Source organism: Sesamum indicum, linkage group LG6 (assembly GCF_000512975.1).
Source record: "Sesamum indicum cultivar Zhongzhi No. 13 linkage group LG6, S_indicum_v1.0, whole genome shotgun sequence".
Lineage (NCBI taxonomy): Eukaryota > Viridiplantae > Streptophyta > Magnoliopsida > Lamiales > Pedaliaceae > Sesamum > Sesamum indicum.
The window spans coordinates 6,409,160-6,426,271 of NC_026150.1; the positions used below are offsets into that span (position 1 = coordinate 6,409,160).

At 34.6% G+C, this 17,112-nt stretch overlaps 1 protein-coding gene, 1 non-coding gene and 1 pseudogene across 2 annotated transcripts; 1 reads left to right on the top strand and 2 right to left on the bottom strand.

Moving 5' to 3' along the window:
• On the top strand, window positions 1,258-6,280 carry LOC105163890 (GDSL esterase/lipase At2g30310). Its single transcript, XM_011082410.2, has 3 exons — window positions 1,258-1,919; window positions 3,502-3,757; window positions 5,916-6,280. The coding sequence occupies exons 1-3, from the start codon at window positions 1,260-1,262 to the stop codon at window positions 6,119-6,121; spliced, it is 1,122 nt and encodes a 373-aa protein (XP_011080712.1). The 5' UTR covers window positions 1,258-1,259; the 3' UTR covers window positions 6,122-6,280.
• On the bottom strand, window positions 6,428-8,763 carry LOC105163891 (annotated as a pseudogene).
• TRNAA-AGC lies at window positions 12,542-12,614 on the bottom strand. Its single transcript has one exon. It is a non-coding gene; the product is annotated as a tRNA-Ala (tRNA).

Here is a 17,112-nt window from a genome sequence, read left to right on the forward strand (position 1 = left end):
TAAAGTATGCTTATAATGGTAAAAATCTACTTCCTAACATGCATTAACGCGTGAAAACATATGAGGGTAATCTTATCACAAAAATATTTATTTGACTTGCAACAAATCAATCAAAGATAAATATAGAGTTTTCTTTTCCTTTTTTTTTTGTTGATATAGCAAATTCAATAAATTTTAACTAATTGAGGGTTTTATTTGTTACACGGAAGCAAACTCTAAGGGCGCTAAATGTAATTTTTTAAATTATAGAGAATTTGTATATAATTACACCAAAGCTGAAGGGTGAGTAGTGTAATTATCACTATTTATTAATATATTACTAGGACTTAGAATATAAGGAAAGAAATGGCTGTTTCCATCCGGAGCAGGTATCAGTAATTAAGCAACAAAATCTACACCGAGACATGCTTCGTAGCCACTACAGGACATAGAGTAATGACACAGTTTCAAGTTCCCAATACCTCTGAAACATTTGACAAGCAGATCACGAGACAAAGCTAAGAAACCCCAACAAACCATTCAAGTATGGAAAGGATCCTCCTAATCAACCTTTCTTCCTTTACACAATCAGTACTTTTCTTCTATATATATATATATATAATTTAAATCTTTTTTATCCAAATTAGACTTTACCAATATAAAATAATAGTTTTATTGAATTAAATCAATGGTTCAAATTGAACTTAACAAATCGACAGCCTATATTTTGTAGTTCAGAATGTTTTGCCCAATTGTAACAATTTATTTGTACAAACACATATTTAATTTATAAAAAGTACAAATTTTACGGAGGGGAAAAAAATGCGTTTTAACGCTTTAATACGGAGTTAAATACTTAAATATAACAGGCATCCTTGTTACGACCTAAATTAGCCGAAACACTTCCTTAAACGAAAATAATAATATATTTTTTAGGGTGAATAGCAATTTATCCTCCTTGTGATATTGAAAATGAGTACATTACCCCCTATGAAAAAAAATAGCAATTTACCCCCCTGTAATTTTTAAAATGAACCAATTTACCTCCTTATACAGGGAGGTAAATTGCTTCATTTTAAAAATCATAGGGGGGTAATTTTTTGTATTTGCAGGAAGGTAATGCGCTATTTATTTTTTCATAAGGGGTAATTTGCTCATTTGGAATATCACAAGCGGGTTACTTGCATTTTTTCCTATTTTTTTATATTTAGTAGAAATTTTTTTGTCTATCAATATTTGGTCAAGGAGTAAAATAAAATGAACCCTTTATCACGAGTATAATGTTGCATCTTCCTACTAGCAAGAAAAGGGTTTCCCTAGCCATGCTTCATACTGCCCTCTTATTTGCACTCATCACAGCACAACTTTGCATAACCATCACATACAAATGCAACGGCAACCCAATCCCTGAGTTTCCGGCCATTCTTGTATTTGGTGACTCGTCGGTCGATACCGGCAACAACAACTACATAATCACTCCATTCAAAGGCGACCACCCGCCTTATGGCCTAGACTTCCCCGGCAGCCTTCCAACAGGCCGGTTTTCTAATGGAAAACTCGTACCCGACATATTGGCAGCTATGATGGGCCTCAAAGAAACTATTCCTCCATACTTGGACCCCTATTTATCGGAGCAAGATATGGTTACTGGAGTCAGCTTTGCATCGGCTGGGTCCGGGTACGACGACCTAACGACGTCACTTTCCCATGTAATCCCCATGTCGAAGCAGCCCGGGTACTTGAAGCACTACATTAGGAGGCTTGAGGGCATTGTAGGCGAAAAAGAGGTTGCAAGAATTCTGGGCAGTGCTCTAGTTATTGTTAGTGCTGGAACCAATGACTTCATTTTCAATTTCTATGATGTGCCCACCAGAAGGATTCAATTTACCATTGATGAGTACCAAGATTTCCTGCAAAAGCAGCTGCAAAACCTCGTTAAGGTCCAGATTCTGGCTCTTCCCTTCATTTTATTGCATGTCTTTCGTTACAACCAAAAATAATATGAGTAATAAAATATGAAAGGTTCTTGCTCGGATCAAATTTGGCCTGATCAAGTCAATCACAAAGTAAGTGTATCTCACTTGCTATGTGAGTGAGCACTTTCATTGAACTGTACACCAATCACACAACAAGTGTATTGCACTTGCCATATAAGTGGTTTACATTTGGCCGAGTCGAGTCCGGACTATAATTTCTCCACAAAATATTAGCTAATAATATTTGGGAGAACACATTAACATGCACTAACCTTTGTTCTAACTATACCAATCATTCATTTTTTTTGAGAAATCACACATACACCTAGGAAAAACGTTTAACATCATTTACACAAATCATCATTGTTTTTTGAAAAATTATACATACAACCTCTAAAAGGATCAACATCGTCGCACAAACTACCCCTGATTTTTTGTTGTCAAGGGCGGTTTTTGTAATTACGCAAATAATAGAAACAATTTGTGTAAATAGACCATATATAGATCAAGATCTGTACATGTAATTATCTCTTTTTTCGTCATGGGAGTTGGTGATTGTTATTTCATGTCATCGAAATATAATTATTAGTGATAAAATTACACCTAGGTATAAATCATTAGTAATGCATCTACAGTTACAACATAAATATAATAACAACTATTATTTATTTTCACTAAAATGTTATTATATATATACTTATTTCACTAATTATTTATAGTGTGGACTTATGCAAAGTTTTCTATCATTAATTGTTTGGGAAGTGACAATTTTTACACAAATATGATTACTATTACAACTGTAAAACTCATTATAGTGATAGTGTAAAAACTTTTGTTGCTTAATGTACATATAATTAATTGTAAATATTCTCACCTAATTTTTGTGTTCTTTTATAGTGTACATATAGGGGCCATTATATACTTTGTTGTATGATATAAGTGTGTGATTGGAATAACTTAGAATTATATAAGATATAATTGTATAAGTATTATTAATGTCATGTTTACTTAGTTTTTTTTTAATTATATATTGGTTCAACTAATATATCAATATGATCAAGACCGGTATGCAAAACATCGATTCAACAATTAATTAAGAACAAACAAATTACAATATGGGACAAGTACCCACACATCTGGTAGGATTCAAACCCATAATTTTAAATTTATTTATGTGACCTCATCTTAGTCTTGACCACAAGGTTAAGACGTTATTGGTGTCATGTTTACTTTGTTGTATTGCCAAATGGATAAAAAAAAAATGTACAAAAATACGATATTTACTTAAATGAGTGACAATAGATGATATTACAAGACTAAAATTATAATAAATTAAACCTCCCACCTTAAGACTGATCTAAGCAAATTGCGACGAGCCGCCCGAAATACCAGTAAATAAGGGATTGAACTGGATATCTCACCGTATGCCGCCCAATTGCAGCTAGTAAATTGGCTGGGCCGTATAGTCCAAACATTCATTTCTGCAACAAATCTTACGTCTGGACATTATATTTTTTGACTGAAACCACTGGAGATTTACTTGCAGGAACTTTATCATCTAGGGTGCCGTAGAATGGTGGTATCAGGGCTCCCTCCAGTGGGCTGTCTGCCAATACAGATGACGGCCAAATCTCCAGTTCTGAGGAGTTGCAGTCATAAGGAGAATGCGGATGCTAAGTCTTATAATGACAAACTTGAAAAGCTGCTGCCGCAAATTGAGGCAGAGCTTCTCGGAAGCAAAATCCTTTACGTTGACACCTACAATCCTCTCTTGGACATGATCAACAACCCAACCAAGTATCGTAAGTTCTCATAATCCTGACTTAATTAATCACATCTGAAATATGAATTATTTTGTATGTAATTGATTATTTGTTTTAAAATATAATAATATTATTGCACGTAATTCTCGCGAGCATATAAAAAGAATATTAGTGTAAAATAATTAAAAAAAAGAAATTTGTGAAAAGAACAAATTATAATTGCAAATTGTAATAAATGTGAGAAGTAAGTTGATAGAGAAATATAGAGCAGTGGGTTGTTAAGATAAAAAAAATATAATTGTGAGATTATTAAAAAATATTAATTACTAATCTAACCAAAATATTTTAAAGGGAAAAAAATGAAATAAAGGATAAATTTAGGTACTACAAAATTGATACCGCAAAAGATTTTCTTTTATAATAGTATAGATGAAAATTGATTACTAGATTATATCCATTCGAATTAGAAAAGATCTACTTAAGGTCCAGATCGAATTTTAGATTCCTCCAAATATATGCTTAGGTTATTTGAGAATCAGGTTGTATGTCTCCAAGAAAGAAATATTGAGAAGGCTCGTTTTATAGTTATTCGACACTTAAATTTGTAAAGAGATAAAATACGAAGGTTGTAAGAGTATTGAACTTGTCAAAAGTCGTATGTGGAACATGAAAGGCTAGTGTTTATTAAGATCTTGATCAAGACGGTTTGACATAAATCATTGATCCAAGAACGGTCATGTGGTTCTTATGACTCCGTACATATCTAGGTTCAAGGTAGGTAAGAATCGGGCCTATACTATCGGAATTAAAAAATATGCGAATTTTGTCCACTAGTGAGATTACTTGCAAAAGTTGGGGCACTTATGTAAATTCTTTATAGCATTAGGTAGCCTCCAATTTCTTGCACATATTGGATAGAAAATTTAACTTCAGTAACGAATTATGGGATAGTTATGGGCTAAGTTTGATTCAATGTATTACTGGGTACTAAAAAAAATAAAATTTTCGCTACAGTATAAATTATGACGGGCTAAAAATTGTAATAAATCACTACTATTAATTATAGTTAAACAACGGAAAACCCAAAAACTTATATTTTTTACTATGTTTATTAATATTCACCATGACTTTTAATCATAACCCTTACACATACAATGATTATTAATTGTTGCTAAACCGTGATTAATTTATATTTGTCGCTATTTTCTTTTTTTACTATAGTAATTAACCTTGCAACAATTTACCTTTTGTATAGTGAGGCTTATATGAATTCTAATAGAGTTCATCATATTTAATATTTGATGAATCAATCAATTCTATTAATATTATTATCAATTATAGAAATATGTTATTATAATTATGATATCAATGTGATTAAGTCCAATTAGATCATTAATCCTATATGAATTTTAATGGATTTTAAATGGATTTCATCATATATAATAATACTTTTTAATAATATTAATATAATCGCTATCATACAAACATTTTCTTTATATTACAAAATCATATCATTTTTGTAATAGACCCAATCATTTTCAAACCATCCCATATTTAACTCGTCCATTTTTTACCCATATATTAGACTCGAATCATTTTAAATCCAACTCATTTTGAACCAATGGAATCCACGCATTTGCTGAAAAAATCGAAAAAAATTACTTAAATAAATTATAAAATAATCAATTTAATTAGCTTTTTAGTTACTTATTCGAACGCCAGCCTTCCAAAAATCATCAAATTTTTCCAACATATCAATCTCATCTAGCCCTTAGATAAAAATAATAATATATAAGTTGTTTGAATTAATACCGGACTTATTAAATTGCATTTGAATTTGGCTTAATTATTACTCAAATCGAGCTTTAGTTGAATTAAATATGAATTAAACTCTAAATTTAAGTATATTTTTATTATTTTTATACTAATCGAATCAAACTCTCATTCATCAATATAGCCGCTAATATAAAGCTAGAAACTAAATAAACTACCTCTAATATTGATTAATATTTTTTTTCTATAGAAATATATTATTATAACATATTAGTCTTCTATATTTTACACACACATCGAGTGTGCCGTTAGCTGTGCATAATAATCCATGGTAGATTATTTTATCGTATCCTAATTCGTATAAAACCTGATCCTATGCCAAAAATAAAAGCAAAGGAGGCCTAAAACGTGTGTGGTGGTGCAGAATTTGTTGAAACCAGACGAGGATGCTGCGGGACTGGATTGCTGGAAGCTGGACCTCTCTGCACTCGCTCAACTCCAGTGTGCCCAAATCCCTCCGGCTACTTGTTCTGGGATAGCATTCATCCCACTGAATCGGCCTACACGATTCTCTCTCAGAAACTGGCAGACCTGTTGCTTCATGAGTTCCCGGTCACTCGGACACAGTAAGTGACATTCGTTCAAAGCTCACCTCCAGGAGTGCTCGAACAAGAAGGCCATGATCAGCTGCACAGTTTCAGAATTATGCTCATGAAACTTTCAACGTCAGAATCGCTCGGTGCCCTTTGAATCGTTATGTTCGTATTGTATGCTTAACGATGTTGTGAGTGCTATCTCTATTCAGTTGATCCGTTGCCCTTTGCGTTTCTACTGAGTTGTTAGTATATGAATCTGGGTGTGACAGAGATTAGCTGAATTCCACAATAAGAATGTATGAAATTCCATATTTCTCTTTCACAGATTTACTCAAGCATCTTCACACGTTAGGAACGGTTTAGCTAGGAACACGTTCAAACATAACGTTATACATCTCAATTATAGCCACGATTTCAATTACAAGATACGAACCACATGAAGAATGTACAGATCAAAGCAGAGCAAAGACCAGATTCCACATATACTATGAATCTTTCTCCTGATCACTATAGCTTACTTGTTTTATTTCACCTTCTCCCACTGCTAGCCCCTTGAAACAACATGCTGATTCGAGTCTCAATATCCTCAGTACTATACCTGACATGTCTATCCATATGCTTCTCGATATCTGGAGCAGCCTGCAGTCGTCCGATGAAGCTGCGATATGCTGGCAACAACGTCCCTGAAACTGAAATCCTCAATTCCTCTCTCAACTGCTCATCAAATATCACCCATGACGATTGAGTTTTGCATATATCCTCAAAGTATGAATTGAATAACTTCAACTTTTCTTTTAAACTCTTGGATGCTGCACTAGGCGACGTGGAATTACTATCAACCTTGAGAACACCCAAAATCTTACTCCAAGAACTCCTTTGATAATTCACATGATACTGTCTCACTTTAGCCGTCCGTTTCCTAACCCAATCATCGCCTAAGAGTGTGCCCAACTCATTATCTTTCACCTTCTGCACAATGTACCTCCAATTATTCATCAGAAATACAGAGCACAATGCCGTCTCCCTATAGACCTTCGACTTAGCCTCCAGATTACACTCCAACATCTCCATAATCCATGCCATTTCGACGCCTAATGAAGATGATGAGGACAATGCCTTATCATCCCCGTCTCTGCAATCAACAGACGGCGCAACACTCTCCTCAAAGACCTGTTCCAAGGTCAGTCGCGACCGACATGCAGCACGCAGATAATTCATCACATACCGAGTGATGGGATGTAATCCACCACCCGGAACTGCAGACTTCGCAGGGTCTCTACGGATCAAATTCTCTAACTCCATAAAGATTCCTCTAATAGCCTCCCCTAGTCTTTTCCAAATAGCTATTGCTTCATTCCTTAAAGACACAGAGTACTGATCCGAAAAAATCAATTCAAATTCAGGCATCAAGTCCCTTACAGTTTCATAAACATCCAGCACCTTGAATAACCGCTCCGGTGACCTGCTCCCCATCGCCACCGCGTCAGCAAAATTCAAGAGCTGAATCGTAGAACCACTACACACCTCCATGAAATTAAGGTCCGCAGCCGAGGAGAACCCAAGGAAGATACGATCGCATAGGCGCCGCTCGCTGGGAAAAAGAATCCGGAGAGCGACATTAATGGCTTTGATCCATTTTTCGATCTCATCCTCCAGCTGAGTCCACTGCGTTCTATGGACCTCGTCAATACTGAGCTTCTGCAGCCCCAACCTGGACAAGCTCTCCTCCAAGAATTCTTTTCTCCAAGCGCTGAATGCTTGGGAGCACTCGTTCACGTCCCCCGCCGCCACCATCCGCTTCGCTATCTCGTGCAAGTCTCCGATGGTCCCCGCTGGCAAAGCGTCAACCACAACGTCATAATCCGTAACTGGCTGCGCAACAGGGACACAATTGTCGTCATCCTCTACTGAAGCATCGTCGTCCTCATCGGAGTAATCGGGATGATGAGCTGCCCGGTCACCAGTCAAGTCGAGCGACTTGGCGCCGCGTTCCATGAGCTCTCTGAACTCGTCTTCCAAACGAAACATGGGATGAGATGTTCTTATCGTCGGCTAAAGGGGTCCATTCGCGGACGGCAGCGGTTAATTGGTCAACGGAATCGAGGAAGGAGTAGAAATCTGCGGAGTTTGACCAAATTGTTGCGTCAGCAGAGACGTAACCGGAGATCTGCCGATCAAGAGAGTTGAGGGTCTGTTTCACTCCATCGTCGGAGAGCTTCTCGCGTAGTCTCCCGTCGAAGTTGGAGAAAATCCTGAGAATATCTTCGGACATGGTGTTGGTGTGGCCAAGAGTTTTTGCTATGTGGCGGGCCACAGCTATTAGCTTCTCCTCACCGTTCTCCGCCATTAGAGCAAATCTTTCACAATATTACAGACGGGTTCTCCAATATCTACGTTTCCACTTGATTCAAACTCAATTCAGTGCTCAAACAGGTGAGTGGGTGCGCTCGGGAATCTGATGGGCAGTTGCAGAAGCAGAGAAAGATGGAAATGGGGCCAGACAAAAGTCATGAAAAAACGCGGTTTCTGTGAATGTGATGGAGAGGACTGGTAAAAGCGGAAAAGTAAAAGCTGAACAATAAAGAGAGGGGAGGAAGAAAAGGACATAGGAGAGAAGATTGAAATTGAGGAAATTTATATGATATTGTCTGGGAAGTTGGAAGTTGAGAGAGCTCATTCACTGCCCCTCTCTCTTTCATCTCATGTTTCTTGTTCTTTCTTGGTTGACAAAAAAAAAAAAAAAAAAAAGAGAAACATATGGATGAAAATTTTCAAATGATATTTTATTTTTTAAAATTAAGATTTGTTAGTACTTTATCAAATATAATTAAAAATAAAAGTTGAATATTTAATATTATAAAATAATATAAAGTTGCAGCAATATAAGAATTAGAGTTGAAAAAAATAAAAGTGTACTTACCTCATTTCTTAGTCATCTTAATACAAAAATAGTCTATTTACAGGCTCCAAAATAATAATAAAAAATTTCATCATGATGAGTGGAGATGAATAGCAAGATAAGACTCTCCCTCGGATGTCCATCAATAAAAAAATATGTTTGGTTAAAACCTTACTAGGAAAAATCCTAACGGACAAAACCCTAATGAAAGAAAAACAGTATATTATTCTTTAACACGTAAATTATATACTTCCTCATTAAAAATTTTACCAGAAAAACCCAGTGGGAAAACCCATGGTCAAGGAAAAAAGAATGCATTGTGCATGGACTTCCCCTCATTAAAGTATCAATCGAGATCTTTGAGGCGACAAATGTCAATATTATGGACTAGCTTAGCGAATATTGCAATAGGAAGTGCCTTGATGAATAAACTGCTAGATTGTTACTTGAGCGCACTTGTTGAGCATCAATATCACAAGTCTTGTGAAGATCATGAGTAAAGCAGAATTTTGTTGAAATATATTTCATTCTATCCCCTTTGATGTACCCTTCTTTCAGTTGAGCAATACATGCCGCATTATCTCCATATAAGATCGTTGGAATAATCTTTCCATATAATATTCTGCAAGTCCTTTATATGTATTGAATCATGGATCTCAACCAAAGACATACTCAATTTGCCTCATGTATTGGCATTGATGATGTGGTTTTTATTGTTTGTTACATAAATAGCCATGAAATTTTTGTACCACAACATGTAAATTAATAACCCATTGGAAATTGACCATTATGAGGATCTGATAAATATCTAACATCAACATAACCAATTAGATCATAATTGGGTAGAACAACCCCATATCTGTCGTACCTCTGAGATAGCAAAGTATATGCTTAATTTCATTCCAGTGTCTTCTATGGCTGAAGAACTATATCTTGCTAATAAGTTAATAGCAAATGTTATATCAGGTCTTGTTTGATAAAAGAATAGATTAGTGCTTCAATTGCACTAAGGTATGGTACTTTAGGACCACGTAGTTCTTCATTAATTTCTTGAAGTCTAAAAGGATCATTATTCACATATAACGACCTTACCACCATTGGGGTTCTCAATGGATGTGATTTGATCATATAGAATCAGTTTAGCTCCTTTGCAATATAAGCTTCTTGATGCATAAAGATTCAATTCTTTAACTGTTCAGTTTGCAATTCAAGACAACATTTTGTTCTTCCTAAATCTTTCATCTCAAATTCTTTCTTTAGTAGTTTATAGCCTTTAAAATCTCTTCTAGAGTTCCAATAATATTTAAATCATCAATATAAATTGCATTTGTAACAAATTCATTTTCAGAGCTTCTCATGAAAATACATGGATAGATGGAATTATTTTTATATCCAACTCTAAACAAATGTTCAATGAGACTATTATACCACATCCGTCTAGATTGTTTCAACCCATACAAGGATTTATTTAATTTAATAGAATAAAATATTCGAGAACCTGAATTGTATGCTACAGGCAAATAAAAATCATTTAGGGAATTTCATACAGATCATTATCAAGTGACCCATATACTAAGCGCAAATCTTGTCCTTCTTTTATACGAATTAAGTGCCGAAAAATAATTGCGTCCACCACTGAAAAGTAAGTTTCTTTATAGTCAATACCGGGTATTTGTAAAAGCCCTTGAGCAACAAGTCTTGCCTTATATCTGAAAATTTCACCTTACTCTTCGTTTTCGCACAAATACTCATTTGTATCCCACTAGTTTTACATCTCTGGTGTACAGACTACAAGTCCAAAAATCTTTCACTGTGCAAGCTAGTTAGTTCTGCTTCAATTGTGTCTTCCATAGTCAATCATTTCTTGGTCTGCATTCATGAACAACTTTATTTCATGATCCTCATTATAATTTATTAAGTTGATATGCAAAAATAACATCGATGATGATGTCATTTTGATTTCAACTATTCCATTTAGGATATAATTTATAGAGATCTCTTCATTTTCATGAATTTCAGGTATCTAAAAGCTCATTTGGTTGTGTTTTCAATGAGATTATTTTCACTTTTCAGTATTTGGGTAGTTGAGATTTTGTTTGGTCAAGCCATTTTCATTGAGAATGCATTCCTATTTTAATCTTGAATTTTTTGAAATTATAGGTCACATGGGTTGGTCATACTTGTCTTATCTTGTCAGCATGTCTTTTCTTATTTCAAATCAAATAAAATTGCTTTCTCTCCCAACCATTTTGGTCAACCCTCATAATTAATTTCTGTCACATTCAAATCAAATAAAATTGCTTTCTCTCCCAACCATTTTGGTCAACCCTCATAATTAATTTCTGTCACATCATTAGTACATATACCTATATTTTTAATTCTCACACCTATATACCTATATTTGGAAATAACTAATCCAAATATATTCTCAGTTTTCGCATAGAAACCAATAAAGTATTTTTACATAAATACAATTGTTAGAAACTGAAAATAAAAATGAAAACACAACCAAACAGGCTCTAAGTTTCTTTAGAACTGATATAGTAATTATGCTTGGAGATTCTTGATTACTGAAAATTATATGATACAATTTTGTTGTTGATATCCCTATTTTCTTGTGATATGATGCTTGTCTTGAGTTTATTGCTGACATTTTAGGTGCTTTCATGGGGGAAAAAAAAATAGTTGCAAGAAAGCTTCTCAAGTGCCAGAAAAGTCTAGAAATTCAGCAAAAATTATATCAGGAATAACCCGTGATCCACGGGTTATCAAAAAGTCAACAGACAAAAGATCGAAGTCAATTTTAACCCGTGATTCACGGGTTATCAGGAATCCGTCTAACGAAAATTGAATCTAGTTTTACCCGTGACTTACGGGTTGTCACATATACGCTAAGCGAACATTAAAGAGTTCTTAGCATAATTGCTGAGTCAAAATATTATGTGGAGCAACTTATTTCCTTATAATTATATTGAGAAGTATGGTAGGAAGAGGATAGGGAAGGAAAAAAAAAGAACTAGACTAAACTAAGACTCTGTTCCTCTCTTACCACATCTAGGAAACTAATATAAATAGAATGAAGAGAAGAAGGTGGGGGAGGTTCTTTTTGCTGGGGAAAAAAGGAGAAAATCGCGGCACACGGAGGAGAAGACAATGAAACAAGTGGAGAACTTGATTGGGCGCCAGAGTCACAAACTGTTCACACCCAACTTTCGAATTCATGAGTTTTTCTATATTCTTGAACTAATTTACCTTTTACTAGGACTTTTGGAAAATCTAATTGAGACAATATTTTAAGTATTTTATCGAACTAATCTACAAATTTGTTTTCGTATATCCATGTGTTACTGTGCTTATTTTTATAATTTGAGGGTCTGATCAACTCTTAGATTTAGTTAATTTTTTTTGAGGACATTCAATTTCTTGTAACGAATTAATATAGTTTTATTATAACAATTATTATATTTTGTTACAAGAAAACTAGTATTCGTTGGTGGGTGACAATATAAAAACCCAACACTTTGGGCCGAAATCAGAGGCCCAAAAGAACTAGTGTGGAGATGCGGGGTATCGATCCCCGTACCTCTCGCATGCTAAGCGAGCGCTCTACCATCTGAGCTACATCCCCTTGATTTGTAATATTTGTTATTAGATTTATATAATTGTTCACAAGACATTAAATGAAACTTAAAAGTTTATATTATTAATTAATTTTTCATTAATCTTGTCTCCATCTGGTTGAAAATTAAGATTAAAAGGGGTGTTCATCAAAGTTATACGGCGGCCCCAACCAATCCGCCCAACCCAAATCACATCGTAATTGATGGGTTAAATATTAAAAGGGGTGTCCATAAAAAAAAAAAAAAAATCTGCATTTTAACAATTGAATTTCATATTACATAAATCGCATTCAACTACAATAATAATAACAATAATAATAATAATAATAATATCCAAAAGTTCTGATAATACATAAGGTAATATTTAAGACAATAATAATAATAATGATATTTTTTATTGGTATTGTATAATATATCTATCTTTTATATTATAAATGCGTGAATAATTTGACACTTTTTATTTTTTTTATTTTTGGATGATGCCAATATATCCTTTTATATAATAATAGAATTATAAATTTATGTGTCCAAATAAATAATTTTGCAGTTAGTTGTTATAATAATAGTTGTTAATTATGTACATAGTTGAATTGAAATAGAATTCTAATAAAATAAATAATAATAGAGAGTTTTAGTCACAACTAACAACTATTTAAATAGAAATATTTAAAAATTTTAATAGTAACTAGGAAAAATATATAGGCTATATAAATAAAAGAAGATACGATGTAAAAACTTGAAAAAATGCATGTTTTTTATGAAATGAAAGTAATCTGTGGGACAATGACGTATTATTTTTATTGTTTGTCCCTATAATGTGATCATGAAGGTAAAGCAATATTAATTGAGAATGTTCGAGGTTTATTGAAAAAATATTTGACAAAAAATATTAAATTATAATTTTACAACACCAAGTCAAAATAAATTAAATAAATTTATTTATTTTATTTTAATATATTTTTATATTGTTAAGTATATGGAGCACGTAGTTTTAAATTTTTGTATGCATTACTTCTCCACGTAAAAAGAATATCGACCACTATATATTTTATTTATCTATCTTAGTCATTGTATATCCTACACACACATAAATATACATGTGTGTATCTTTTTGTGCGCTTGTTGAACATATTTATAATTATCTTGATCCAAATTTACTTAGATGAATCGATATTTACTTAACTAAAAAATGCATATATTGCATGTAGACATAGAGAATATTTATTTAATTTTTAACCATATATATTCCTTTACTTTGCAAAAAACAATATTTTTAAATTTAATATAACATATTTTTATTTATGAATTTATCATATTATTATAATGTAATAATTTTATTGAAATAATAAGAATTACGTGCAATGCGCGTGCTTTTCACTAGTATGTATAAATATATAAATGAGATCAACTAGTTAACTAATTCATGCTTGTTGGTAATTTTTTATATTTTAATGCCATTGATAAATACAAGAACTTGAAATAGATGATATCATTATTTTAGTTATAATTTATTTCCATATTCATCTTATTTTATTTTTAAATAATATTTATATATTACCATCAGTTTAATTTATAATTTAATTTGAAATAAGGGCTTTTTCACAATTTTATTAAAAAAAAGTGATAAGTTTTTTATATTTATATTTATTCTTTTATGATAAATATATAACCATGTATATTTTATATATTACATTGACTCTATATTAAAAACTGCGCAGCCCGGCTCAACCCAATTAGATCGGAAAATGCGATTTTAATGATTGTCGAGTTTGATTTGGGCTAACTCCAAAAATCATGAGTTGTGCCAAAAAATTATCTAAATTGGCTCCCCTTCTTCAAAAAGATTTAGTGCAGTTAAAATTTATGAATTTCTCTTTGTGGTGATGAACACTGATGATGATATATTGACAAGAATTTGTGTAAAAATATGGTGGATTTGGTTCAATAGTTGCAAGTTCTACACAGATAATTAAGTAGGTCAAGGGTGTTGGTTGTATTTAGAAATCCAGCTCTCCTTAGTGAGCTAAGGAAGTAGTATTTATCACATTGATTTCTCCTATATCAACTGCAACCAAGTCCCAACACTAGCTTGGAAAGTCCATTTTCTCTTTTTGGGACATATACAGAGGCTCATTTCTTCACTCATCTTCTTCCAAAGTGTTTTTCCATCCCCATGTCTATTTGAGCCTCCATGTGTCTAATAGGAAAGATCCTAGTTGCATCCATGTCGATAGAAAATGATGTTGAAATTTTCTCGAAGACGAGAAGGGTCGCACTTCCTTAAGTCTTGGGCAAGGTTGATGGCCGAGCCGTTGAAGGCGATCATCTTGACCAAGCTAGTTGAGGAGTGGAAGCCAACCGAGGCATGCATGCGCCAAGGGGTGGGCATTAGGTTAGGTTTTTCAAGTTCAGTTTATCTGGATTGAGTATTAGTGTGAAAATGAATTCGATTCTGGACCTGACTGGACCAACTCCCACCTACCAATCATGAAACAAGTCTTAGAAGGTCATCTAGACATGTCAGTAGACCTACATGGCTACAAGATTTTTAATGCAATTACTTATCTATTTCCCCACCTGCAATTGTACAATCTATAACCCCTGCACATGTAGAATTTGTAGCCCTTTTATCTGAGATGTAGGAACCAAGAAACTACATACAGACCACCAAACATCAGGCTTGGCTGCAGGCAATCGATGCAGAGATTCAGGCTCTTGAACAAAACCAAACCTGGGATATTACCCCTCTTCCAAATACAAACGAGCCATTGGTAGTATGTGAATCTATGAAAAAAAACCTCAAACCTGATAGTTCTATAGAGAAGTAGAAAACCAGATTAGTTGCAAAGGGGTACAAACAAATTGAAGGAGTTGATTTCTTTGAGAGTTTCTCCCTGTAGCCATGGTGGTCACTGTCAAAGTTCTTCTTGCCTTGGCTGCTTCTTAAAACTGGCATGTTCACCAGTTGGATGTCAATAATGCTTTTCTCCATGGGAGTTTGGATGATGAAATTTATATGGAGCCTCCAGAAGGCTACTTAGTACCTCCAGGACATGTATGCAAACTCAAGAAGTCCTTATATGGACTTAAACAAGCATCAAGGCAACGAAATCATGAGTTCACCACCAAGATGGAATCTTTTGGTTTTATACAATCTAAAAATGATTATTGCTTGTTTACTGAAATTCCTACTTATGGTTTTCTTGTCTTCTTGTATATGTAGATGACATTTTAATTGCAGGATCTTCAGAATCGCTTATTTCAGATATTAAACAGTATTTGGATAAGTTGTTCACATAAAGGATCTTGGAGTTGTTAAGTTTTTTTTAGGCATTGAGATATTTTTTTCATTGCAAGCGATGGCCCTTATGGAGACAAAATATATCAATGAAATTCTTGCAAATGCTAGGGTGACACACTCAAAGTCTGCTACCACCCTTTTACCAACAGGCGTCAAATTCACCTTAGAAGCAGGAAATGCACTCTCTATTGCAGCCAGTTACAGTAGATTAATTGATGTTTGTTATATCTGGGCTTCACCAGGCCTGATCTTTCCGACACTACGCAGCAGCTTAGTCAATTCCTTCAAGCTCCTTGTCAACAACATTAGGATGGAGCTTTACACCTTCTACAGTACCTTAAAGGCACGCAGTATAAAGGCTTGTTTTCCCCTGCAAATTCCACGCTTGATTGGAAGGCATATTGTGATGCTGATGAGGCTTCTTGCGCAGACTCGAGGCGCCCACTTACAGGCTTTTGTGTGTTTTTAGGACCAGCTCTAGTCTCCTGGAAATCTAAGAAACAGAACACTATTTCCAGGTCATCAGTAGAGGCAGAGTACAAGGAAATGGGGGCTACTGCCTATTGTTGTAATTTGTGGCCCAGGACCCAATTACTGGTAGGCCCATACTACGCACCAGCCCACATAAGGCCGACCCACCTGGAGGCCCATGCTCGACCCGCTGCGATCCACGACCCGACCCAGGTGCCTCTTCTATATATAATTGTCAAACCCTAGTTTCAACCCATTTCACCCTCTTCTCTCTTCACCAGCGCCGACGGAATGTCTCTCTTCTTCTCTCAATATTCTGTTCCCTTTTTTGACTCCCCCTTTCCTTCTCCGTTCACCGGCGACAGTCACGGTGGCTTTCCTAAGCCAACTTAATGGCTTTAGGAAAGCCACCTCACCTTCCATTGTAACCGGTTCTTGAGACCTATAAAAGGGAGTTCCTCATCCCTTCATCCGTGACGAAAAAAAAAATCCGGAAACAGATACTCTCTGTGAGAAACCCATTTCCTTGAGTGTTTTGTGTGAACGTTGAGTCTGTTGAGACCTGTGACTTGCCGAGTTGATCTCTGTGATCCTGAGTTTGTGTGGAGCAACCGTGGGTTGGCTTGAGTGGGTGCGGTGCCCGGTGACCGTGACCCTTTAACGACTGAATCTGGCTTAGTTACTGAGCCTCTTTCGGAATATGGTTTTATTCCTTTATCTTATTGTTCTTGTGT

Excerpts from the sequence above, each read along its gene's own strand:
- LOC105163890 (XM_011082410.2), top strand. The coding sequence starts at position 1,260 with ATGTTGCATCTTCCTACTAGCAAGAAAAGGGTTTCCCTAGCCATGCTT. Across the intron at positions 1,920-3,501 it reads AGCTGCAAAACCTCGTTAAG|GAACTTTATCATCTAGGGTG; the intron begins GTCCAGATTCTG and ends ATTTACTTGCAG. Across the intron at positions 3,758-5,915 it reads CAACAACCCAACCAAGTATC|AATTTGTTGAAACCAGACGA; the intron begins GTAAGTTCTCAT and ends GTGGTGGTGCAG.